This window comes from Chlamydomonas reinhardtii, chromosome 16, assembly GCF_000002595.2.
Source record: "Chlamydomonas reinhardtii strain CC-503 cw92 mt+ chromosome 16, whole genome shotgun sequence".
NCBI classification, from domain to species: Eukaryota; Viridiplantae; Chlorophyta; class Chlorophyceae; order Chlamydomonadales; family Chlamydomonadaceae; genus Chlamydomonas; species Chlamydomonas reinhardtii.
Window position 1 is genome coordinate 6,525,422 of NC_057019.1, and position 25,717 is coordinate 6,551,138.

At 59.5% G+C, this 25,717-nt stretch overlaps 5 protein-coding genes across 5 annotated transcripts; 2 read left to right on the top strand and 3 right to left on the bottom strand.

Moving 5' to 3' along the window:
- The first annotated feature begins 2,117 nt into the window (after nt 1–2,117).
- On the top strand, nt 2,118–7,319 carry CHLRE_16g672700v5 (uncharacterized protein). The gene is made up of 11 exons (XM_043071197.1): nt 2,118–2,521; nt 2,637–2,909; nt 3,045–3,131; nt 3,225–3,397; nt 3,621–3,797; nt 4,089–4,274; nt 4,433–4,651; nt 4,822–5,062; nt 5,159–5,231; nt 5,430–5,561; nt 5,723–7,319. Exons 1-11 carry the CDS (start codon nt 2,176–2,178, stop codon nt 6,915–6,917), a joined length of 3,102 nt encoding a protein of 1,033 aa, XP_042916158.1. The 5' UTR covers nt 2,118–2,175; the 3' UTR covers nt 6,918–7,319.
- Nucleotides 7,320–7,921: 602 nt separating this feature from the next.
- Nucleotides 7,922–11,575, bottom strand: CHLRE_16g672650v5 (uncharacterized protein). The gene is made up of 9 exons (XM_001695756.2): nt 11,470–11,575; nt 10,876–11,022; nt 10,389–10,544; nt 10,148–10,246; nt 9,970–10,034; nt 9,771–9,873; nt 9,385–9,482; nt 9,140–9,273; nt 7,922–9,018 (listed from the first exon to the last, which is right to left on the bottom strand). The coding sequence occupies exons 2-9, from the start codon at nt 10,948–10,950 to the stop codon at nt 8,921–8,923; spliced, it is 828 nt and encodes a 275-aa protein (XP_001695808.2). The 5' UTR covers nt 10,951–11,022; nt 11,470–11,575; the 3' UTR covers nt 7,922–8,920.
- A 124-nt stretch (nt 11,576–11,699) lies between these two features.
- On the top strand, nt 11,700–15,228 carry CHLRE_16g672600v5 (uncharacterized protein). Its single transcript, XM_001695862.2, has 8 exons — nt 11,700–11,981; nt 12,104–12,170; nt 12,325–12,552; nt 12,726–12,850; nt 13,116–13,224; nt 13,525–13,665; nt 13,818–13,970; nt 14,371–15,228. Exons 1-8 carry the CDS (start codon nt 11,908–11,910, stop codon nt 14,548–14,550), a joined length of 1,077 nt encoding a protein of 358 aa, XP_001695914.1. The 5' UTR covers nt 11,700–11,907; the 3' UTR covers nt 14,551–15,228.
- A 767-nt stretch (nt 15,229–15,995) lies between these two features.
- Nucleotides 15,996–21,757, bottom strand: CHLRE_16g672602v5 (uncharacterized protein). Its single transcript, XM_043071195.1, has 9 exons — nt 21,129–21,757; nt 20,373–20,894; nt 20,173–20,226; nt 19,990–20,069; nt 19,766–19,784; nt 19,571–19,630; nt 19,262–19,424; nt 19,006–19,116; nt 15,996–18,839 (listed from the first exon to the last, which is right to left on the bottom strand). Exons 1-9 carry the CDS (start codon nt 21,543–21,545, stop codon nt 18,277–18,279), a joined length of 1,989 nt encoding a protein of 662 aa, XP_042916159.1. The 5' UTR covers nt 21,546–21,757; the 3' UTR covers nt 15,996–18,276.
- A 1,074-nt stretch (nt 21,758–22,831) lies between these two features.
- On the bottom strand, nt 22,832–25,697 carry CHLRE_16g672500v5 (uncharacterized protein). The gene is made up of 7 exons (XM_001695754.3): nt 25,357–25,697; nt 25,144–25,187; nt 24,951–25,028; nt 24,675–24,828; nt 24,292–24,491; nt 23,908–24,042; nt 22,832–23,724 (listed from the first exon to the last, which is right to left on the bottom strand). Exons 1-7 carry the CDS (start codon nt 25,436–25,438, stop codon nt 23,536–23,538), a joined length of 882 nt encoding a protein of 293 aa, XP_001695806.2. The 5' UTR covers nt 25,439–25,697; the 3' UTR covers nt 22,832–23,535.
- Nucleotides 25,698–25,717: the final 20 nt, after the last annotated feature.

Here is a 25,717-nt window from a genome sequence, read left to right on the forward strand (position 1 = left end):
GCTGCCAGCAGCAGAGGCTGCATACGGCCCCCACCAGCGACTCCCCAAGCTTCCAGCGCTGTAATCACATGGTACCATGTGTTTGCGCGCGCGTTCTACACGCCAGGCATACCGCATCAACCGACAGGCCCCGTGCGGATGGGCGCGCCACTGCCCTGTCCCTGTTTACGGTTCCTGACATCGCCTGAGCACCCAGTGCCCCTGCCGGCGGCAGAGGCTGCATACCGCCCCCACCAGTGACTCCCCAAGCTTTCAGCGCTGTAATCACATGGTACAATGTGTTGGGGCACGCGTTCTACACGCCAGGCATACCGCATCAACCGACAAGCCCCGTGCGGATGGGCGCGCCGCGGCCCGGTCCCTGCTTACGGCTGCCAGCAGCAGAGGCTGCATACGGCCCCCACCAGCGACTCCCCAAGCTTCCAGCGCTGTAATCACATGGTACCATGTGTTTGCGCGCGCGTTCTACACGCCAGGCATACCGCATCAACCTACAGGCCCCGTGCGGATGGGCGCGCCACTGCCCTGTCCCTGTTTACGGTTCCTGACATCGCCTGAGCACCCAGTGCCCCTGCCGGCGGCAGAGGCTGCATTCCGCCCCCACCAGCGACTCCGAAGCTTCCAGTGCTGTAATCACATGGTACAATGTGTTGGGGCACGCGTTCTACACGCCAGGCATACCGCATCAACCGACAGGCCCCGTGCGGATGGGCGCGCCACTGCCCTGTCCCTGCTTACGGTTCCTGACATCGCCTGAGCACCCAGTGCCCCTGCCGGCGGCAGAGGCTGCATACCGCCCCCACCAGTGACTCCCCAAGCTTTCAGCGCTGTAATCACATGGTACAATGTGTTGGGGCACGCGTTCTACACGCCAGGCATACCGCATCAACCGACAGGCCCCGTGCGGATGGGCGCGCCGCGGCCCGGTCCCTGCTTACGGCTGCCAGCAGCAGAGGCTGCATACGGCCCCCACCAGCGACTCCCCAAGCTTCCAGCGCTGTAATCACATGGCACCATGTGTTTGCGCGCGCGTTCTACACGCCAGGCATACCGCATCAACCTACAGGCCCCGTGCGGATGGGCGCGTCGCGGCCCGGTCCCTGCTTACGGCTCCTGACACCGCCTGCGCACCCAGTGCCCCTCCCAGCAGCAGAGGCTGCATAACGCTCACACCATGCGTGTTGCAGCCAGCAGCAAAGGCTATTGCAGCCCCTTTCACTCCTTGAAGTTCCTACAACAAGCAGGTCCTGAAACTCTGAGCGGCCTATGCGTCATTCCAACAGGCCTCCATAACAGTGCTCAACTGAACGGACTTTCTATTTATGTAAACCCATGGCTTTCCCCTGAGCATGCGCACTGCAATTGCCCCTCCGTCTTGTCTCCTCCGCACAATACCAGTCCTGCTGCATTCATACTTGTTGTCGTATGGCCGCCATTCTTCCTGCGCACGGTACGCGAGGTGTATGGCAAGTCAAGGCGCAATGGCGGGGCAGGAAGTTGGAGGCATGACACGCACCACACCTTGACAGTTGAACACACGTGACGCATAGCATGTGTTGCACACGCAAGCGTCCATGAATGCGCGCAGCAAACGATATACACGCAGACGCAGACGGAGTGAAGGGAGGGGACTACACGCAAGACTACACGCAAGACTACATTTAAGGCATCCTGGCGTATCGTACAGTTGCCAGACATTACCTGGCCGACATCTTCAACAGCACAATGGGCCATAATGGGTGACGCCGTTGCACCAATCCTGCTCTCATCCGGGTTGCTGACAAGCGCAGTTGGCTCCGTCCGTGTCGATGCGGTTGCCTGGCGTGCGACTGCCGCGAGTGTTGCCAACTCCGCCCCGTGTCCGCCTTGCTGCACTGCCCCCATGTAGCCGAATGGATCAGTCACATCGTGTTCATTGCGAGGTGTACTACGCGCACGCTTGCATGTCCTGGGCATGTCCATGTCCAGTATGAGAAATCTCAAGTATGGAGCTGCTTAAAGCACATTGTGAAGTACGTGAAAGGAATGAGCACATTTACTGCCCGATAATTTGCGTATCATGCTGCATGATCGGGCTTCGCAATCAAGAATCCAAACTTCCATTATATTTGCATGTTCTCGTTACTATCACAGTTGTATACAGTATTTATCTTTTCTTACGCAACTCTACACAGCATGTCCACCTCTAACACTCCGGGCAAGACCGCCATGGCGCCTACGGCGCGCACCTACGCCGCTGTCTTAGCGGCGTCGCTGTCGCCTTCACCTTCTACCAAGGTCACTAAGAAGGCTAGGATTGAAACTGCAGTGACCGGCACTGTGGCTTTCGCAACTGCGGGATCCCCCCTGAAGGACGGGGCTCAAAAGCGCACGGAGCAGGCTGCTCAGCCCGCTGAGTCACAGATCGTCATGGACCTGACGAACAGTGACGATGAGGCGGGCCCCGTGAAGACGGCGCCGGTTCCCAAGGCCGTGGCAAAGGCGCGCACCATCAGTGCCATGCTGATGTCGGCCGCGCGCGGTAAGCTGGTGGCTGGGTGCAGAAATAATGTGATCATCAACTGGAAGGCCCTGTCCGTTCTGGGTGGCCTGGTCTCAACCTGTGCCTCCCTTGCCTTCTCCCTCTCACCTCTCAGGCGCTGGCACTCGCACTGTGGCGCCCACCGCCAAGGCCGCAAAGACCGCCGCGCCCGCTGCCAAGAGCGCCGCGCCCGCTGCCAAGAGCGCCGCGCCCGCTCCCGCGCCTGCTGCCAAGAGCGCCGCGCCCGCTGCCGAGACCAGCGCCACACCCCCTGCCAAGCCCGCCACCGTAAAGGAGTCGCTCGCGGCCGCCGCCGGTGGCCCTGGGTCGTCGATTCCTGCTACCCCGCCAATTGTTGATGTTGACAACGAAAGCGACATGGATGACGGTGAGTTAGCCTCATGGCCTACTGCCAGTTCCTGTCTCCTTCCTGCTTCTTGCCTGCTCTTCGTGCCTTCCTACGTGCTACGTATTCGTGCATGCCCTTACTGGCTTCTGAACACCATGTCGCATTGATATGCAGTTGAGGCTAGCGAAGACGATGGAAACGACAAGGTTGCAGACATGGGCACGAAGCGTGGCCGCAATGCCTGCGGCCATGGCGCCATCGGTAAGCTTCGATGCACGAGCGTGCGGGCTTCTTTTTTACGCATAGGGCATACTGGTCACCTGCTACTAACCGAGACACTCCACCTGCTTGCAGATTGGAATAATGAATCAGTGCGTATTGCGAAGTTCGTCAACATCAAGAACACCAGCCGTTGGAATGGGATCGGGCACAATTTCGTCAGGACTCCTGAGTGCACGTTCTTGTGCCTTGCCTGCATGAAGCACCCCGGTGCGAAGGCCTCTGTTTGGACCAAGGGCGGCAACAAAGTGAGTGTGCTTGCAACCATGTAGCCTGGCAATGCAGCGTGTGAGCCGGATTAGGAGAGACTAGGGGTGTGCGCATACTGCACGCAAGCAAGCGCATGCACTGCGGCGCACCGTCTGGGGTACCCATTTACAGCTGCAGCCTGACAGCTAAGACAGGACCTGCTACCCAGCCGCCTCCCCGCATGCTTGCGTAAGCTTGCAAATCCCTTGTGTTCTGCTGCAGGTCATGAACATGACTTTGTTCAACAAGCACCTTCTCTCCAAGAACCATCTGGACGTTATAGGCGCGGCTAAGAACCACACGAAGATGTCCAACATTGTCGAGAAGCAGAAGGTCAAGCTCAACCCAACGCTGTGCAGCCTAATCCGTTCGGCCTACGCCTGCGGCAAGGATGCCATGGTGCGTTTGTGAGCGCGGCGCGTGGGCAATTGTGCATGGCGCACATGTGGGCGCGGCGCGCGTGCGTGCTGGTGTGTGTTCGTTTGGTGTGTTGGTGTGTGGTGGTGTAGCAACGTTTGTGGTGTGTTGGTGTGTGGTGGTGTAGCAACGTTTGTGGCACATTTGGTAAGCGGTACTAGTGGGCGTAGTGTGCTGTAGTGTATGCATACGGCATGTACAACAGGCATGGCGTTCGGCTGCATCTTTATCGGCTGACACGTTACAACGTGCACCCTTCCTGCTTGCTCGCAGCCCCTGACCCACTATGTGAAGATGGTCAAACTCCAGGCTGCGAACTGCGCTGACTGCAAGCATGACTGCAAGGCGCATACGTGCCGAAAATGCGATGCGTCCAAGGCATGCGGCAGTGGTATCACTATTTCCGGTCCATACCACACCGCGGAGAAAGCGTCGGAAATGCTGGCTTGCCTGTCTGAGGTAAGACCTGAACATATGCAGCTGTGGCGGGAGCTTACGGGATTGGGTTCGTTTTTGGCGTGATGGTATTGCTTGGATGCTGGTGCTGTCCTTGTATCATACCCTCGCCAAGTATACCGGTGCGCATGCTAACGACTGACAACCCGCGATCTGCGCAGGCAATTTCAGAGGAACAACTCAAGAACATCAGGGCATCTCCTGTCATCTCCATGATGATTGATGAGTCTACTGACCGCACTGTTTCGCACAACCTGGCCGTGTACATTACATACGTGGCGCCCGATGACAGCATCAAGACTGAGTTTCTGCAACTGGAGGCAATGAACAATGGTGCCACGGCCGTGAACATCTATGACAGGCTCAAGGAGGTGTTCACGGTGCGTTCTTAACAGTGTGAACACGTGGCCTTCTCGAGCAGTAGATTGTGCGGTTACGCAGGGACAGATCATGCATGTAGAGCCACGGACGTGCGGACAGTGTCGGCTGTGTGTGCTGAGCTGTGTGTTCTGCTCCCCCGCGTGTGCCTGCTGCAACCAATTACGTACAGGAGAGCAAGATTGATTGGAGTAAGCTTGTCGCCTTCACCAGTGACGGTGCCAACGTTATGGTTGGGAAGCACTGTGGAGTGGCGACCCGCATCAAGACGGATTGGCCCTGCGTCCTGACTAGCCACTGCGCTGCGCACCGACTGGCTCTGGCCTGTGCGGACTTCTTCAAGGAGTTCCCTGCCCTGGTCAAGGTGGACAACATGCTCTCTAAGATCTACAACTACGCCAAGACCTCGACAGGTGCGCTTGGGCGCGCTAGTGGTTGTTGTGTGGCGAGTTGTGAGTGAATGGCTTCTTTGATGTATTGCTGTAACTTGTGCACACCGTGTCCTACAGTGCGAACCGCTGCTCTGAACGACATGTACAAGGAAAGGAAGGCGAAGGCATACAAGATCCTGAAGCCGCACACGTAAGCCGCACACGTCGTGCCTTGCTACCTGCTGACATGTGCGCTGGTGTGTGGGTGTAAGTGTGTATGTGGGTGTGTGGACGGCGGTAGCCTAGCCTGTGGAGTAGGGTGAGACGGCTTCACAAGCTGCGTGCTACCTGCTGCTGAGGCTGAGGGGTTGATATACATCCCGCTTGCACACTGCGCAAACTTACGCAGGGTTCGGTGGCTTTCCCGGTCTGAGTGTGTGAGGCGGATCAAGATTACCTACCCGATCCTGCTTGCCTTCTTCAATGAGCGGAAGAAGGACAAGAAGGATGTGGCCGCGGCCGAGATTTACGAGTGGCTCAGGTGTGTGGATGCCCTGGGATGTCAGGAATGCAAGCGTGTGCAAGTAGGCGTGGGCGCGCACTCGTGCTCTAGTGCGTATGTCCGCTGCATGTGTGTCCGTGACTGCGTTCCTGTCTTGGACTAAAACGCGATCACTACCGCATGCTATTTCACACCTGCAGGCAGGTGGACAACCTCCTGCTCATCACCTGCATTGACGGAGTTCTGGCTGCAACAGCGGAATTGAGCAAGTGGTTCCAGCAGAGTGATCTCGCCCTCGTTGACGTGCATCAGTACCTGGAACTAGGGCTACGGCACCTGATCAACGCCTACACCTACCACAAGGAGGGCGAGACGTCGAACGCACCTCCATCCTTTACGGCACCCATCCAGGCCCTGATCAAGGACCTTGCAGCGAAGGATGGCGTGTTCCACGGCCACCAGATGGTGCTGACAACCCCTCCCACGACGATCGCGCCTGCCACCACCACCACCGCCACCACGACAGCGGAGTCTGACAGCGACAATGACGGCTCTGACACCAACACTGACACGACAGCGGAGTCTGGCAGCGACGATGATGACACGGCACCTACGGCACCGAGCTGGGCGGCTTTCCCTCAGACTCTATTCCGCAGCAAGCTTGCTCTCAGCAGCATGGTCAAGAAGCTGGTTGAGAACATCAAAATGCGATTCCCCGCTGATGTCTCAGTGGCTGCAAAGTTTGGGGTGCTGGGCCCCCGTGCATTGGCTGCTGATTCCGGTGTGCCGAAGTATGGCGAGGAAGAGGTGGCCGCTTTGGCACAGCACTTTAAGCCCGTCTTGGGTGATGATTGCCTGTTGGCAGTTGACCAGTGGGTGATGGCTCGGGCGCGCCTGATTGCAGTGGCAAAGGAGCAGAAGAAGAGTGGTGATGTTATGAAGGCGAGGCCGTTCTATGAGAGGCTCTTGTCGTGGCTGTCTGGCATGGGCCGTGAGCTCACTGTCCTGGTGCAGATTATGCTTGTGCTGCAGCCATCTACGGCAGAAGTTGAGCGTGGCTTCAGCGCGATGAATGACATCAAGACGCCTGGCCGGGCAAGCATGAAGCTTGGCACCCTTGACGTACTGATGCGTGTGCGCCTTGTGGGCCCACCAATTGCGTACCAGCAGCGGCCTGTGGCTGGTGTCTCCCTTGCCCCGTATGCTGAGTTTGATGCAACGCTGCTGGGGCCTGCAGTTCAGAAGTTCGCTGCAAAGCTTGGCCGCGTGCCCCAGCGCAGCAGCCACAACGCCCGCCCGTCCCGTGTGAAGCATCGTGTGTGTGAGATTGATGTCAAGGCACTTCTGAAGGAGGCTGAGGAGGAGGCCGTTCAGAATGTGGATGTCTCGTGCTAATAATTTGGCATACGAACGTTTGAATTCTTTGAAAGCGGTCCATCTAGCAAATACATACCCGATACGATTGTGTATGATTGAAACGTTGAAAGAAGGGACGATAGTGTATTGGGGATTCGATGCACGAGGGTGTGTGCCGACGTGTGAAGATGACTAAACTGGAAGCGGTTAGGCCGCGATGGCGCTCTGCCTGTGTGTATGTGCGGTAGAACTGTGACTGGTCATGGCTTTGGCCCCGGCACTTCGGTGACAGCAAGCAGTTAGCAGGTATAGCATGTACGCCGCGCAGGCAAGCGAAGGCTCAGAGTTGCTTGGGGAAACGCGCTGCGACATGCCTGTGCATATGATCGCATTTGGACTTGTTCATTAGTGTTGCACTGCGTGAAACAGATACAAAAGCCGCCGTTTACAGTTGCGAAAAAGCGAAATTGCAACATGTCAAGATGTCTAGACATTTTACATGGCTTCCACAAAGGCACTTTGTCTAGACAAAAAAATCGTGGATTTGGGGGCCTGTTTGTCTACCCCCTTGACAAAAATTTCCGCTCCAGAGGCCAGGAATGTCTGGGTCAAGACATTCCCCCGCAAACAAGATACGACCCCTGCCCTGCCCCCGCCCAAACCTGCACCTGCACCTGCCCCCGCCCAAACCTGCACCTGCCCCTGCTCCGCCCAAACCTCCCCTGCCCCTGCCCCCGCCCAAACCTGCACCTGCCCCCGCCCAAACCTGCACCTGCACCTACTCCGCCCAAACCTGCGCCTTTGTTGTGAACTGCGGCCGCTCAGGTTTGGGCGGGGGTTACTTGTACGCGTATACTTACACAACAATTCGGCGTGAATCCGTCAGTAGCTGCTGCCGTAGTTGCTGTGCTACGGTGCTGCCTTGCAGCGGCGGTGCTGATGCAGTGCTGCGGCATTTCGGCGGGCGTTCACAAGAACTGAAGGCAGGGCTTGCTGCTGAGCAGGCTGCTGGAGCGCTGCCCCCACCTTGCACTTGCGGTTCATCACGCCTGGCCTTACATTGCCGGATTGAAGGCTGGGGAACGTCAGAAGCCTACCATAAGGCTGGGGAACGTCAGGAGCCCACTGCCCGTCATCACATGTTGGGGTGGAATGTGAGGGAGGACACGTCTCGCCTGACCAGAAAGTGCCTCAAGTCGCGTACCGGTGCTTGCGCGCCGGAGGAAAACGCATGTATATGTCCCACGCGGTATATACATCTCGTAGATACTGTTTGATGATTACTTCCAGGTCGGCGACGATTGCAGAGAAAGACTTGGCCTGGCATCCAAGCTCGGGGCACGAGTGACCGTGCCGTGACCCTGGCTGACCTGTGCCGCTAACCCAATCCCCCGCAGGCCCCCAGCCTTGCCCGACCCCCATCCCACCCCCGCAGCGGAATCCTCCACAGCTCAGCGCACCCATATACGGTAAAGGTCAATGGGGGAGCCGAGCAGATGTTAGGGACGGACGTTTTGATCCAACACATCGCCCATTGCCGGCAACGCAAGCACTTTGCATTGCCGACTCAAGTGCCCCCGTGCAGCCGCAACGCCTGTAGTGCGTCCCCGGTGTCGTAGCACATGAGCGCTCACGGCGCTCGTATCCCGTGTCCCGCCTCCAATGCCACTCTGGCATCCACGCTCAACATCTTCGCATCATTAGACCATTCAGCAAATACGCGTTCGACCTAAAGACTCACAATCAGCTCAAGCCACATCACAACAACGACTGCACACTCACACACCACTTGCCCACATCCTCGTACACTCCGTTTCACTCACGGCTGCACGACAAAACAAGAAACGACCAGTACCACTACCCTGACCTTGCGCTGGCATAGCAGTGCACCACTGATAAGCTAGCAGTTGCCTCTAGCGCTGGTAAACGCACATTCCGTCAGCGGTCGCACTTTATGTCGCATTCTTGGCTCACACCTCTAAGCTCGGTTTATGCAGGCGCCAGGGATGCCAGTCCGTGCCATGGAAATGTAAGCATAACACTTACAGGCCGAAGTTCTTCTGCACCTTGGGCAGCGCGTCCATGAACACGAGCGTGAACACGACGTGCGGCGCAATGCGGATGCAGTAGGTCGGGAAGCCTGTGTGGACAAGACAAAGCAGCGGTGTCGTCAGTGCAGGCGCAAGCGTGTCGAATGGCCGTCCGGCACCGGGTTATCAATCGTACTTTCCTGGCACAACAACTAGCGCACGGGTGCTCACCAGTGTAGAACTTGAGGGGGCCCTCGTTCTTGAGCGTCTGCAGGGCGCAGTCGATGGGGCCCTTGTACGGCATGGTGCCGTCGGGGTTGGGGGTCATCTTCTGCAGGCGAGTCTTGATGAAGTCGAACGGCAGGCTGTACGGGAATGCGGCACAGGGCGGCGGTTAGCCTCGACAGCTTGGCTACACAAAAATCAGTCAAGTGCCGTCTGGAAAACCTAGTCGTTGTAGCGCGTCCGGATCCCACCTGAATGCCGAAGCGATGAAACCGGCAATGGTGGCGCCACCCAGCACGGACACGGTGCCACCCTTGGGGAAGCCAGCAGCCTCGATGGCCTCCTTGGCCTGCAGCGGCAGGAAAGCCATACGTAACGTCAGGCTGCATACCCACGCAAAGGCACGATGGGGCCGATGACATTGACGTGTGCTTGGTCTTCTGCCGAGAATGCCACATGCGCTGGAGACATAGCACACAGCCCATTCGCCCTCAGCAAGAGACCCACATGCTGATGGCGCCGACACCGCTTGTGATTTGCCTTCAACTCTCCTCCTCGTGTCACCCTCGAATCTCTCCCACCCCCCTGCCATGTCTCTAACTCGCTCACGTCACGATAGCACGCGTCACCCACGCACCTGGTCGTTGGAGGCGAGCATGCCCATGTTCAGCGACATGGCGCGCACCACGGTGGGGGCGGCACCGCGGAACAGGCCACCTACGCCGTCCTCCTTCACGATACTGCGGTGGACAGCCAATGAATCCGTCAATCATACGGTGCGCAGGAAAGCTGGGCCCAAAGCACGATGGTGCACCGCGAAGCTGTTCACTGCTTACCGGATGAAGGCGTCAGCAACGCCCTTGTAGTTGCGGCGCTGCTCAACGGGCAGGGTGGCGTCGGCCTACACGTGCATGGGCGCGTCAGTCCACGGAACTTCCTCCACGGCCGCACGTGCTGCGTCTTCCTACCAAAAGGCTGACGGACCCCCATGTTACCCTGCCGCATCTAGCTCACCTGCATGCGGATCAGGGTCAGATCGGCGGGGGAGCCGACCAGGGCGCCAATGCCACCAGCCGATAGGCCGGCCACGGCCTTCTGCCACAGGGGCAGGTTCTGCACGTGCACGAAAATGCCACGGTGGTTAGGCGCGGACGTGGCAAACTGCTGAATGCTTTGGCCACAGCGTCGTCATTACCACCCATCAACAAGCAACCAGGAATGGGGCACAGCGTCAGAGCTTGCGCCGTGTACCCACCTGGCCGTTGTTGCGCGCCTTGAGCTCCTCCGACATCATGTTGAAGATACCCAGCCGAGTGGTCGTGTAGGTCGCCTGACGCAGCAGACCGGCGCTCAGGCCCTTGTACAGGGCACCGACGCCGTCCTTGCGGACGATCTCAGCGCCGACAGCCAGCTGCATGGGCGTGCATGCAGGGGTGTGTAAGCGAAGCCGCGTGTGCATGACATGCAAGCGTTGAGTCCATGCACTGTGACCCAGGTTGATACGCATACCGCAGAATTGCCTCTGCACAGGGCACGTTCATAACTGTCCCGATGCACATAGCTTATCAGCGTCCAAACAGCCCATTTGCGTGCATTTGCTGGTCGAAAAGTGAAACAGCCGTTAGCCGGTTGCAGCGGTTTGGCACCTCAGCCGCGTAACCCCCGGCGGCGTGTATGACACACCGCAGCGCCGTCGCCAACCGAGCGCCAGCGCCGCTATCACTGATGCGCAGCTGACTTACCGGGCTGCCCTTGGCGCCCAGCTGGATGCGGACCTTGACCATGTCAATAGGCTGGATGATGCAAGTCGCCAGCATGCCGGACAGGCCACCGTTCACGAACGGCTTGGCCGCCTTCCAAGCAGCAGGGGGCTGGCTCTGGTTCGACATCTGCGGGTCCAGGCAGACAAAGGTAGCAGTGAGTAACAGCGTGCACATAATCAGCCTGCGGGGTCTGCAGTCACGCGCGGGCTGTCCGATGTTGCATCGATCGTAAACTTCATTTAAGAGATAACGATGCAGCTTTTAGGCGGCGTGCGTGTTGCTTAGCCCGGTGTATCGGAAGGGTGCCCACAGCGTCAATTGTTGGGGGGTAGGGTGATAGCTTGCAGATCAGTTCCTAGACATCCATGACGGTCATGAAAATATTCATGCAGCTGGGCGAGCACCGGGCTGCCTAAACTGCTCAGAGGCCTCGCAAGTGCTTCGTCTCTGTCAGCAACCATCAGCGCCTCGTAGCGACATAGACAGAGGCGGCTATTGACGGTCCAACGCTGCTCACAACTTCACGACGCAAACGGGCCGCGTGTGGGTACCAGCGCTGGTTGTCACGCTCACCTTTCAATCGAGCACGCCTTCTGTTCTGTTGGGTCGGCGGGAAGTCGAACACGGGCTCGCTGAGCACCGTGGGTGAACGATAGGTCGGGATATTACAAGCAGCTAGCGTGGAAAGTGAACAGGTGAGGGCACGCAAAAAACAAAGGCCTAGTCGCGCGAACGGGATGGGCGCATGGGCGCGGGGTCCGCAACTCGCTTGCCCATACCCTATGAAGTAGCTGGAAGACTGTCTTAATAACCTATAGACACATGCGCTGCACACCGGCAATTGCTCAGAGTCTAGCGTCTTTGACCTTCCAGAACTCGACCACTCCACAGCCTATTGAGCTTCTGCCTATTAAAGCGCAGCATCAAATACAACCAGGGCACGGGCAGTTAACTCTCCCTCCCGTGCCCGGTTGAAAGGAACCCCCCGTCGGGACGGGACATTCGGGCGACATGGACCTTCAGAACAAGCCCCAAATTTTGGAGCATCTGCACAAGAGCCTTACAGTCACGCTATATGACTGCCGGTGGGCGCAGGGAGGCCGGGCGCAGCCCCGCCGCACGAGGGAACTGGGGGAGCGTGGCGTGCGGAACGTCGTTCCTGGCCGGCACGCAACGCATTAACGAACCGCTGCTAACTCTTTCGCAGGTGGATCCCTGGGACTGCAAAGTTCGTGACGCTAGGCTCCTATGCCCGCAACACGGGCTGCCTGCAGGTGAAGAATACCGGGTGCACATAATGTCCGGTGCATAGGGTTGGGTGTGTGCGCAGCATGAGGACACCAAACGGCCCTGACGGGACTTTCCTTGCTTCTAGTACAGTTCTCTCGCCCACACGGCAACTGTCTCGAACCCTTGCTCCCCGCAAAGGTGTACGAGCTAGAAGGACCGGACCTGAAGACGGTGAAGGAGACGGAAAAGAAGCACTCCTTCAAATGCGGCACCTTTGGCGCGTCGTCGTTGGCAGAGCGACGCCTTGCCACAGGCAACTTCGGCGGTGAGGTGCAGATCTGGGACCTGGAGAACACCGCACAGCCGGTCTTCACGGCGCAGGCGCACGCGTCCATTGTGAATGCAATCGATGGGTGTGGCGGTCAGGTGGGTCGCTTTTTGGGAGGCTGTGGGTGACGGCGGCATCATGAATGGTGGCTGCCTGCAAGTATGGCATGCAAGCCGTGGCTGCAGCATGAAGCCGTACACGTCGCCCGTTCCTATAGTCATGATATCGCATGCCACATGCGCGCTGGAATAATGTGGGGTTGCACGTGCAGGCCAAGGGGTACGGAGCACCGGAGCTGGCGACATGCGGGAGAGATGGCTGTGTGCGGGTGTGGGACGTGCGGCAACAGGACGCGCCGGTGGCTGCATTCGAGCCCGCGGACCCGAACAACGTCCGGTGAGGGCACGAAACATGGTGGGGGACAGGTGTCATGCTGCAAGGTGGTGTTGTATGCACATCGGCGTGGATGGCGCCTCAGCGCCCGGCTTCTGGAAGGGGCGCCGCCCACGGGCCGGGTAGCCGCGCCATCGCATCACACACGAACACCGGCCAGTGGTCGACTCCGGCACCGTGCGCTCACCTGCCCTCTACCCTGTGTCCTGTGGTCGGTGGCATGTACCCTGTGCCTATACTGGCATGTCGCTGATGCTGCGCACGTCAGGGACTGCTGGTGTGTGGCGTTCGGCAACTCCTTCAACGACAACGAGCGCTGCCTGCTGGCCGGCTACGACAACGGCGACGTTAAGATGTTTGACCTGCGCATGAACAAGGTGAGCGCGGTGTGCGTGACAGAAACATGCGTAGTGTTTTCTGTAGAAACGTCGTGTGCCCGGGGGCGGGGTGCGGGGTGGTTGATTGGTTCCGGAGCTCAGCTGGGTGCTGCACTGATGACGGCTGAGCAGGTGGGCGGATATCGGAAACGCCTCGTCACGCATGGGCCTTCGATTGATGCGCCAGGCCTCTCGTCCTGCCCACAGCCCGACAACTCTTGCACCGACCACACTGACTGCCGCGTCTGAAATATCCCACTGCCAACCGCCTGCCTGCCTGCCTGCCGCCCCTCCACACAGGTGCGCTGGGAGACCAACGTGCGCAACGGCGTGTGCGGCCTGCAGTTCGACCGCAAGGACATCTCCATGAACAAGTTCGCTGTGTGCTGCCTGGAGGCCCAATTTCACGTGTTCGACGCGCGGACGCAGCACCCCAAGAAGGTGGGGCACCAGCGGCCGGGCAGCGAGAAGCCGCTTCCGTTTTGGAGGCATGGTTGGTTGGGCCAGTTGCGTTCTGTTCGGGTGCTCGCGCAAATGGGTTAAGAAATACCAGCCACACAAGCCCTTCTACCACGTGCGCCGCGCCGCCCCAGGGCTTCGCCAGCGTGTCGGAGAAGATCACGGCGGGCGCCACGGTGTGGGGCGCGCAGCACCTGCCGCAGAACCGCGAGGTGTTCATGGTGTCGGCGGGCGACGGCAACCTGTACCTGTATAAATACCACTACCCCGACCAGCGCAAGGTCAAGGTGCGTGGCGGAGCCTTGGAACTTGGGAGGGGTTTGCGCGGGACGCCTACCAAGCCACCAAGCGGATGGAGGGGCGTGTGGGTGGGGGTGGGGGTGGTGGTGGTGGTGGTCTGTTTGGTTTAGGGGTTCGGTGTGCCGCGCCGCACCACGCGCATGACTGTACACTACATTGTTCGTGTTATGGAATGGCGCAGCCCACGACCTTCCCCATACGTGCCCAGCCTCCCGCTTCTGCTTCTGCATCCTGGGTCTCGTTTAGCCTGGGTAAAGCCAGGCTAGGTCCCCGCGCCTCAAAGAAACCCCATCCTCCTTACCCGATCGTCCCTCTCATCTTACCCGGCGACGCACAACAACAAGACAAGTGCGTCGTACATCTGCCTGCCACATCCCCCCTCTGCAGGACCACGACGGTCAGGAGCTGGGCGTTGCGGGCAGTGTGGAGATGCTCAACTACAAGAACATCAGCACGCAGCCCGTGGCCGGCTTCGACTGGAGCCCCGACAAGGAGGGCCTCTTCGCCTGCGTCGCCTTTGACCAGGCCGTGCGCGTGGGCATTGTGACCAAGCTGAACAAGGTGTAAGGTCGGGGCTACGGGCGCTGACAGGTGAAAGGAGGCTTGCGCTTGGAGCCGGCGTGCTGGACTAGGGCGCCTGAGGTTCGATGGAGATTTCTTGTGGGCAGTTTAGGCGGCGTGAGTTGCGGGCGTGAGGATGCACGGGGCTGGTTGCTGGCCGGTTGGACGCGATGCGGCGGGTGTGCGCTGTGTTGCGCGTTGGACGGAGGCGCTGGCGTAGTGGCGATGAGGTGTGCACCGACTTTGGGGTTGCTAATGCTGCGTCTGCTCTACAGCATGCGGCAGGGGTGGCATGCGGCGTACACGGTGGTGTGGAGAACGGGCTATTGTGCGGTGTTTGTATTTGAATGAATGCAATTTCATCGGGGCGCACCAGTGGGTATCGATTGAGCATCTTGGGTGGTGATACTGTGAGCGAGGTGAGCCATATACAGTACGCATGATGTGGAGCCTAGCTCTCCGGCAGTGTAAGGTCGGGCGGGCGTGATGAAGCACAGGTGCAAGGCGGGGGCAGCGCTCCAGCCGCCTGCTCAGCAGTAAGTCCTGCCTTCAGGTTTGCCGCAATGCCGCAGCACTGCATCAGCACCGCCGGTGCAAGGTAGCACGGCAACAACGGCAACAGCTAGCGTAGCTACTGACGGATGTTGCGCACTTGCGCCGGAGCTTTTAAGACTAACAATGCGAAGCCGAGAAAGCCAGCCAGTTACATGTGGGACGGCAGCCGTGGACTAAGCCAGGACCCCACAAACGTACGCGACACGCACGCTCACCCCATGTTCCTCGCCTCCGGACAGGGGAGGAACCCCAGGCCCGGCTCAACGCAAACGCTAGCGCTGCTCACCTGTTTCGTGGGTCGGCGTCATAAGACTACCTCTTGCGAGTCCCTAAGCTGGCAAGCTAGGGTGAGGCCGTGGGGTGAGGCCTTGGTCGGTGGCGACTGGCGAGTCCGCTGCTGGCCCCGCAAACATAACCCTTCCAACATCACCTGCATCGCGAGCGAGTGTGGCGTTGCGGTGTGTCTGTGTGGTGCTATCGCCTGGCCGGGCGCCCGGAGCGTGAGGAATGCGCATCAGCAAACTTTTAGCCAGCCAGCAACTTGTCGGTACAGTAACTCCGGCGTTCGACCAGCCATGCACTCCTGCTCTGCCGCTGCAAACTGTTTGCTGTCTGCTTGGGGTATGGGCGTCCGCTGCACCCTATGGGACCTCGCCAACCTGCCTGAACCCTGTCCCATCACACTTCCAACATCACCTGACGCTAGGATGGGGATGGGAAACCCTCCCCCCTGCACTCCTCTCCCCTTGCTGCTGCTGCTGTGCGAGAATCCACTTACCTCTGCTGGGAGGGATGCCTCCCATGCATTCACCCGAGGCGGGCGGCAGCTGCACGAGGAGGCCCGTTGAACCGGTGCGGAGGGGCTGTGGGTTTGCTTAAGCTGTTGGGCCGCGGGGCCAGACTTAATGTTACATGTCATGCGTTTATTGGATGTCATACGCACAAGTTCTGTTTAACCGGCGACCAACAGAACCGATCGCCAGGGTTAATGCCATACAAGGAGCGCGTACATCCGCCTCGACAACACACTTCCTGACACTCCCTGGCGCGATCTGCCGACAGCCACAGCTACTTCCCGGGCCTTTAGTCTCTCCGTGTAGTACAATTAATGGCTTTCCCGCGGGCATGAATGCAGTTGGCAATACACGTTTGTCCCGCTCAAAAGGGAGCTCGCTCGGACCCCCCGCGAACATACAATCTGAAGCCGCCTGCGAACTGACACTGTCACAGGGGCCATCAAAACGTCCGTCCCCAACATCAGCTCGGCTCTCCCCACGCATGCGTGTGACGCTGTAAAGCGACTAACGGATGCCAATATGCGGGCGGAAACATGCGCACGGGACATCGGTTGAGCTACGTCGTGTCTCGCACCGTTGAAACACTATACAATGCACCTGCGAGAACTTACCGCATTAAACCTTGCATGCACTCAAGACATGCACGAACGCCCTCGACCAAGCTCGGACGCGCAACGCGCCACCCCCCGCATTTCCACTGCTTATTAGGTAACAATATGCTTATTAGGTAACAATATGCTTATTAGGTAACAATATGAAATGCCTTGTTGAAGACCTTTGCCCATCACCAGCCGCCTGTAGACACCATGGGCACCGTGCACCTCGTAGCAAATCAACCGAGGTTGGTATTGCCGGTGCGAAACCCAACAACGGTAACTACGAGCAACAGTTACGATCTAGGCCCACCACACCACCTGACCACACTACCACCACACCACAACCACAATGTACAGCCGCCCTTCCGAGTCGCAACTATGCCGCCCGCTCTGGGCTTTGGTAAGGCCGCCGCCGTCGCCCACAATGCGCCGGGACGATTCGGCACTTGACCTTCTCTTGCGAGGTTTGCAAGACGCTAGTAAAGTCTATGCCAGAAGCTCAACAGTTTGAAATGCAAAGAACAAATACAAATCCACCCTTTTTTTTACCAATGAGTCTTGCGTCCCTAGCCGTTGCTGCACGGCCCCGTATGTCAACACAGAGCAAAACAACGAATACCGTACCTCCCGCTCAGCGCGACACATGTTGTCGCCCTGGCAACAACCATCAACCCAGACGAAAGCACACGCCACATCTGCATGGCCGGCCCACATGCTGTGGGCAGTAACGGCACGCAGCAGCTGCCAGCTAACAATGGACAAACCCCAACAAACCACCACGAGAACCTACACACACATTCCCACACCACCAATACCAGCATAGCTCTTCTCATCGGCACGTGAATCGGCATGTCCGATTACGCAGCTGCCTCCTTGCAGATCCATGACTCAGCTTTGCCACCAGGAGCCTCAGCCACAACCGACAGGTTTCCTGGTGTAGCGAGACCAGCACAAACAAATACTAGGCCATCAAAGTAAACATGGATGGTATAAAAGGGATGAGGTTTCACCATTGCCTCTTCGGCCTTCAATGCTGCGGCCTTTGCAGCATTCAATAACCCAGCCGCTGTAGTGCCTACTTTGCATAGCCCTGACACGCACCGTGTGATGCGCCGCATGTGCCACGCGATCACTTCGTCAAGTGCGACCACTATCCCACCCGACCTTTCCCCCGACCTTCCCACCCGACCTTTCCCGCGCACCGCCCTGCCTACACTCCCGCATCCATGACTACCCGCACAGGCTGCCACGCGAAGTGCGGTACGCATCTACCACCACATCTGTCTGCCCAGCAGGACTGCCAACCGCAATTGCAACTGTTTCATACACTCATTCAATGTGCTACCGCCGCCACACAGGCGCCCCGATATACCGTAACGACGGCATGCGAGCCGCTCCTTGGGAAAGCTAAACCCAGCAAGTCACGCTGCTTACTTAAATATGGGACTTGTAACGTGCATTGGTTATAAACCTGGCATTGACTTTCCCACCCCAGGATCGTTCCGCACAACACAGCTAAGAAAGTGGCGTGATGACGACCCGACATGCCGCCCTAACTTACTCGCTCTCTGTACTCCGTATGAACGTCGGCTTGTGCAGCCGGACACTTATACCGCAACGCTTCCAGGCGCACACCGCATGTGTGGCGCGCTGTAGTCATGATGAAGGGCAACGGCCCCGGCACGAGAATCGCCTTTGTTCTTTGCTAAGGGTGCTGGTAGAGGTCACATGGTTCTGCCGTGGCCCCAAGCCAGCGGGGCAAGCTGTTAATGCAACTGTATCGCTCAGCGGGAAAGCACGCCCACAGGCTGCGCGGCCGCCATGGACCCCACCGGCGAGACCAGCAAAGAGCTGCCAAGGCGCGACGGCGTCAGCGGCGTGGAGGATATAGCGGCCAGGTTGCTGCTGCTGCGGCGAGCTGTGGGGCTCTGCGCCGCCGCCGCTGCAGCTGCCGCCGCCTGCTGCTCCCGCACCGCCGCCAAAGCCGCCGCTGCAGCGGCGGCCGCCGCGGCCAGCCAAGGGTGGTTTTTCATCTGCAGCGCGGTGGGCCGCTCTTCGGGGTCGTCAGCCAGCGCCCAGCTGATGAACTCGCGCGCGCCCGGCGACGTGGAAACCGGGAAGCTCAGCGTCTTGCTGTTGGCATGCTTGGCGAGGAACATGTTCTCGTTTCCTGGGTGCGTGGCGTTGTCGGTGACGAAGGGCGGGAAGCCCACCAGAAGCTCGTAGGCCAGGACACCGGTGGCCCAGATGTCCACGGCAGTGCCGTAGGCGAGGCTGGCCTTGTCCTTGTTCTCCTCCGGAAGCATCTTGAGCGGGCAGCGCTCCACCTCCGGAGCCATGTACTCCACTGCGGGTCAAGCAGAAAGGTGCATACACGTTGTGGAGTGGAGGTGGGGCGAAACGGCAGGTGCTGCAGTTAGGCACTTCACAGGCTCGCATCGGTGCATGACCCAGTGCCAGCAGCAGGCGGACATGCGGACAACAATCAAAGGCGCACAGGCGAAGGCACTCACGTGTGCCAGCACGCGTCACCGCGCGCTCCTGGTTGAGGTTAATGGAGACGCCGAAGTCCGCGATCACCAGACGCCAGTCAGTGGTGAACAGGATGTTCTCGGGCTTGATGTCTGCGGGCGTAGCAAGAGGCATCAACGGCTTAACGGCGTGCCGCATGCTTCCTGACAGAGGCGGCGCCAGCGCAACACAAGCAGCTGCTGATAGACTGTCCCTGGAAATACTCATGTTGTCCAAGGCCCTCCACGCCGCACCCACCTCGGTGGCAGATGCCGCGCGCATGCAGGTAAGAAAGCGCGTCCACGAACGGCACCAACACCAGCTCGGTCAGCTGCTGCTCGGTCATGCGCCGATTCATGGCGCGGTGGATGCCGTACAGGTCACCGCGCGCCGCGTACTCCTGCACCAGCACCAGCCGCCGCTGTGGAGGAGAGCACACGGCGGAGCACGGGGTCAGGTGCAGGGCACGGAGGCGCTGAGACACAGTAGGTGATGGGCCGGTGATCATAGCACCCTTGCAAATTGAGATGAGCGCAGGACTGGCCACACGGCGGGCGGTTGTCGTACCTCATCGGAGAATGCGCCGTACAGCATCACGATGTTCCTGTGCACCAGGTCCGCATGAATCTGCACGTGCATGGGAGGACAAGCGACAAGGCTTTACAAACTCGAACTGTGTCTGCAGGATTCGTTGACTGCACAGCAACAGGCGCGGCACGGCATCCAAAACGGCACACCCGTTGTCCGAAAGGCCCTTCATACCTTGATCTCGCGGACAATCCTGTTCATGCATAGAGTGATGTGGAGACGGGCGAGCAACAAAGTGTTAGAGTAGGACTATGCAAACAGAATGTGACAATCTCGCTTGAACCAAGGCGCGCTGCTGCTGAAGCTGCACCCAGGCAGCGTCTGATATGGCGCTGTGTGGCACCGACCAAAGGACCTCCACCTGCTGCCCCCCGCCCTATTCCCAGTTCCCCACGCACATGTGCACCACGTTGGCCGGCACGCGCGACAGGAAGTAGACCTTGAGAGCCACCGGCATCCCCGAACGCCGGCACACCGCCTGCAGGCACGCCCATCCGTTCATCATGTCAGATCCGCGCGACAAGGTGCAGGGCAGCGCCGGTTAAGATGCCACTGTAGCAGTATCCGCCAGCACGCCCTACCTTGTACACAGCCGATGTAGAGCCCTTGTAGATGCGGCGCGAAACGTCGTAGTCCTGCGCGAGTTGGACGAGGCCCGCAAAGTCGGCGCAGCAAGTTTTTTCCATGCTGGCAGGGCGCACATGCCACCAGAAGCAAAGAACTACGCAACGTTGCCTAGTAAGCAAGCATGCGCACAGAACTGCGTCCGCCCACCGCTCACCTCCAGGCACCAGGTCTTGCGCCGCATAGCGGTCGGCGCGCCCGGGCACATGGCCAGTAGCATGCTGGGGCCGCCGCCGGTTGTCGCACAAGTGCCGCTGCCGCTGCTGCGCGGCGTGGGCTCCACCGGCGAGAGCGGCTCTTGAGTGCCCGTGCTGAGGGCCGAGACCGAGATCGGCGACGGAGCGAAAGTGCGGCCGTTCCGTAAGTCCACGGAAGGCAGTTTGGTCTTGCTGCTCGAGTCCTGGCCTGAGGCGGAGATCGCGGCGGCCGCATGTAGGGCGTCCGCGGTGTGCATCCGCGCGTGGCTTGCGAGCTCTGCCAGCGACGGAAGAGCCGCCTCGGAGCGTGTCTCAAACCGCGCACCATCGCGCAGGACAGGCGGCGGGGAGCCTACCACTATGGATGCCGCAGACCGTGGCGCAGCCGGAATCGCCCATGCCGCGTTGGAACCCGACGAGTCAAACCCGACGGACGACGTGCTTGGGTTGTCACAAGGGTCTGAGATGGAGTGAGCCAGTGCCTGTAATGTTGCAACACGATCATCATCCCAAAGTCGTGCGCAAGCCGCGTTGCGAGTGGCCTTGGCACTACAGACTCGCCAGCGGTTGGCCCCCCACGCTCACAAAGCACACGCCAGCGCGTCAGCTGCTGGCGCAGCATCAGGGCCTCGAGATATGTGACCGACGATTCACCGCAGGAGTAAGCAAAACAGCGCAGTCTCACACAATGCGAAGCGAGGGGCACATTACCGCACCTTGTTGGCTATGCTGATGGGCTTGCTCGCACACGACGATATGGAGGAAGGAAGCGGACCACTATGGCACTGGTGGCGGACCTTGGGCTCGAACAGGCGCTTGATACCACTACCGCCAAAAGGCGAAAGCGTCGGGCTCGCCAGACCGCCTTTTCCTGGTGCCAGGCTGCCTACAAGGCCGGTAGTCGCCTCTAGCTCTGATTGTGAGGTGCTCTGCGTGCCCCACGGTGCTCGAGGCTGCGAAGTTGGTGTGTCGCAACCACTGTCGACGCCAAAAGAGCTCCGCAGGCCGCTCTCCGAGACCTCCTTGCCGCTCCGAAGCAGCTTCTTCAGCGTGCCTATTAAACTACTAGGCGAGCCCTTACTTAAGGACTTTCCTCCTCCGGAGCGTTGCTGCAGGTGTCCTCCCTCCGACATTTTGCTCTTCAGGACAACGCCAGACGAGGCTATGGTAGTCTTGTGCTTGATGCAATTGCTCAGCCCCCAATGCGCCGGCTGAGGAAGTCTTCTTCCGTCCTAACAACGAAGCCTAAATCACGAGGACTGTGCAGAAGACCTCAAGTAGTCTGCGGCCCCTGTGTCGTTAGCTTTGTGGCGTAGATTACAACACAATTATGTATCGTGCTGACACTACATATGTCGGCACCGGCAGAACGAAGACGTCGCGATGGAAACGCGTACGATTAAGAAGTCGCATCCACCGGGTACCCCCGTGGCGCATAAACATGGTGGCGAGGCGCTTGTTGGCATCCCGCTTTCCATGATGTGGATGTTTTGCATCAATTGGCTTGATGAACGCACAGCCTCAGTGACGGGGGTTGAGGGGGGCGCGAGCGTGTCGGTCGCGAGTTCGCCAGGCCGACTGCCTGAGGCGCACCACACCTTAGACCCTCCTCAGGCTTATACACATATAAAGGAGTAATAATCAATTACAACAGATAATACGTGGTCGAACTGCAACTACCGTGTCGAGGCCACGCACGGGAGCCACGCTCGGCGTCCCTTGTCGGGTGCTCCTGAGCGCTCAGAGTTTTGTGCTAGGTGCTAGCTAGTCCTCGATGCATGTGGGTTTTATGTGTAAAAAAACGAAACGCCGCGGAAAAGTACACTGGCGTGGCTGAGCACCACGAACCCCTTAAACCGCCCGATCGTCACGCCCTTGAATATCTGGCGTCCCACATTCACACAGGGGACGTGTGGCGCAGGCAGAAGCGGGGTGATGAAACTGACGGGGTTCAGGCGGTTTCTGGCGGACCGCTAACGCATCCAGCTGTCACAAGTTCGACGCCTTACTCCGCTTGCGTGCGCAAGGCACCCCCACACACCCATATCAGCTTTTGGTGCTCATCCGTGGTGCAGCCTTATCCCGAAATTCAGCCGCGACATTCCCAATCCAACCCGCGGCGCTTCCTCACACTCCAATTGTGTTTGTCTCGCACTCGCATTCGACTCGCCCGCCACTCATCCGTACATTCGGGCTCCCTTGTCTGCCTTGCCGCGCCCTGTTTTCGCCCCTGCTTGTCATACTGTCGCCCGGCCATTGCTTTGCTGCATACTGTTGCATTTTCTCTGTGTTGCATTTGGTGCTCATCCGTGGACGCTGGTCATCTTCCTGCAGGTGCGCTGCGGCTCTGCATCGCGAGCGAGTGTGGCGTTGCGGACTTGCGGTGTGTCTGTGGTGCTATCGCCTGGCCGGGCGCCCGGAGCGTGAGGAATGCGCATCAGCAAACTTCCAGCTAGCCAGCAACTTGTCGGTACAGTAACTCCGGCGTTCGACCAGCCATGCACTCCTGCTCTGCCGCTGCAAACTGTTTGCTGTCTGCTTGGGATATGGGCGTCCGCTGCACCCTATGGGACCTCGCCAACCTGCCTGAACCCTGTCCCATCACACACCCATATCAGCTTGCCCCAGCAGCAGCGGTACACGCGCTAACAGCCCGCTGCAGCTGCCAACAGAGGACACAGGGCTCATGCATCCATACTAACCGCAGGTCATCTAGGGACGCTCCGCTGCATGGTTCCACGCTACACGCCCGGGCGAACATGACCGTCCACATACAGTACGTGGCCACGCCCCGAGCATGTCTTCCGCAGGCTTTCGCCCACACACGCACCATGGGCATTTGAGTGCGGGAAACGCCTCCCCTGCAAGCCCCTGACATCAGCGTCGTGATGGCGCCTGTTTCCACCTGCCGCCATACATGCCCTTCACGCCGTAATCTGACAGCCTGCTCACTGCAGCTGCAGGTGGCCGGGGCCAGTTGCCACCAAGCACCAGCACACTCCCACAGTGCCCTCCACGGGTGCGACATGCCCCCAATGTAGGCCATCCGTGGCTCTCCGTTGAGTGCGTGCGACACTCCTACAAACCCTCCTTTCCCTCCCCCAATCCTCCTTCTTTCCCTCCTTAGCGCGGCTCGCATAGCACGTACACGGTGGTTGCATTGCCGTCCACGCTGCAGCGGTGCTCAGCCAATCGGCCCAGGTGGCGCAGCAGCGTAAGCAAGCCCTTGCCGCTCTTGTCGGGGCGCACCAGCGGCCCCTCGCGCAGGTCGCCATCGGTAAACCAGAAATGGCCCTTGACACCCTCCTTGTTCTACGGATTTGGGGAAAGGAGGGCGGCCAGGAAACGTAATGTGAGGGGAAGCAGGGCGTTAAACCTGGCGCCAGCCGGGATTCTCACATGAATCCCTTCGCTACCATCAGTACCTACCCGTAGCACCATGGCGTACCACCCATCCAACACACTCCCTTGTCTCTTTCGCTTCCCGGTTCTCACCGCCACACTGTGCATCAGCTCAGTGGCGCGCTTGCGCTCCGCCGGCGCCAGCTTGGCTCCGCCCGCCCGCACCGCCGCCATCAGCCGCGCAGTGGCCAGCCCGTGGCCAGCCAGCTCGTCCAGCGCGGCGTTCACCTGGACGGGCAGGAGCGGTAGAGGTGCGGGTGGATAGACATACCAAAACCGGCAATTGAACATGAGGCCTCCGGCACGTACGCATCCACTGCCCAATCGCCACAAGAAGCGGCCGGGCACATCATGCTGCTGCCGCCACCTGGATCTCCTTCCCTCCACGCGATGCGACCCCAACAGCGAGTACGGCACCCCTATGACACCACGGCCAGAAAGGCTACCCGGTGCTCCCGCGCACCGCGCGGCCCGCACCTTCTCCGGCACCAGGCGGCCGCGCATATAGGCCGACACGGCGTCGAATTCGTCCTGCGTCACGTACCACCGCGGCACGTCCTTGCCGCCGCCGCCAGCACCGCCCCGGGCCCGCTTGCCCGCCTCCTCACCCGCGCCCATCCCGGCCGCAGCGCCCATGCCCGCCTGCGATGTGCCCGCGCTGAGCACGCCAGAAGTCCCTGCGTGCACAAGAAGCGCATCCATATTGGGTAGGCCAGGTTCTATGTGTGCCAGTCTGGCAACTAGCAATGCAACCTGCTGGCAGTCGCGGCGGCCCGAAGAGGCGGTGGCCTGCGAGGGCCCCAGTGCCAGCTCATCCCTGCATGGCACGGCCAGCTCCGCTTGACACCCCGCTGACGCACCTGCGGCCGGGCCGTCGGCCTCGTTGCGCCCCCCGGCAAGTGTTGCCCCCGCAACGCTGGTGTAGGTCGCGCGCGGCAGGCGCGCCGGCAGGTTGCTGGCGATGGCGTTGAGGTGCTGGCTCTGCACCTTGCTGGCCTCAATGAGAGCCTCGACCTGCGACAAGCAACGTGCGGACATTGTTCTAATAGATGGTTGGGCAGCCAAGCTGGGTTGGAGGTGAGCTGCTGAAATCCGATGCCCCCATCGCAACACATAGCAACGTGCAGCCTCCGCACCTTGGGCATTGCAGACAGCTCCCTTTGGATGCAGTCCTTCAGCGTTGTCACCTGGGCCTCCAGCGCGCGCACGCTAGCCTGCATGTGCGAGAGTCGTGGGGCTTAGGTGGTTTCCGCACCCTGGATCGCACCCCTGAGCACAAGAGCGTGCCGACATGCTGAAAGCAGCAGGTGGAAAAGGTAGGGTCCCCACCTCCAGACCGGACAGGTCTTGCTGGTACATGTCTTTGGCACCATCTGCGGGTGCGTTTGGTGAGGTTGTGATCAAGGGACACTCAGCAGGAAAGGAACACGCGAGCACGGGGTCAGGGGAAGCAGGAGCCGATGTGACAAGTCTGAGGGTAGGGCAGACGGAGACAGCAGAGCACATCACCAAAAGGGCCCCGAGCCAGTCACGATCCGCTACCTTCGATTCTGAGCAGCGTCAGCTTCTTCAAGTCCGATATCCGCTGGGTGAGCGCTTCTCCCAGCACGGCGAAGCTGTCCATTTCTGTGGTCCCCGTGCTGAATAGCACCAGCTACAGATGATATATTTGAGGCAATATTGTCTCGCTTATTCCCGCCTCTGTGACGAACAGTTTCGCCGTGCTTCTGTTCGCAGCTGTCGTCGACTTCTCTGCAGACGTATGCTGTTCGGGCCTTATAACTATCTCATACTATGCATGCACTCGTAGGGTTAAGCCATGGCACGCAAAGAAAGGTGTCAGTAAATGCAGGACGCCTCGTATTGTCGCGGCCTTTGTATCACTTTGCTTTGGTTGACACGC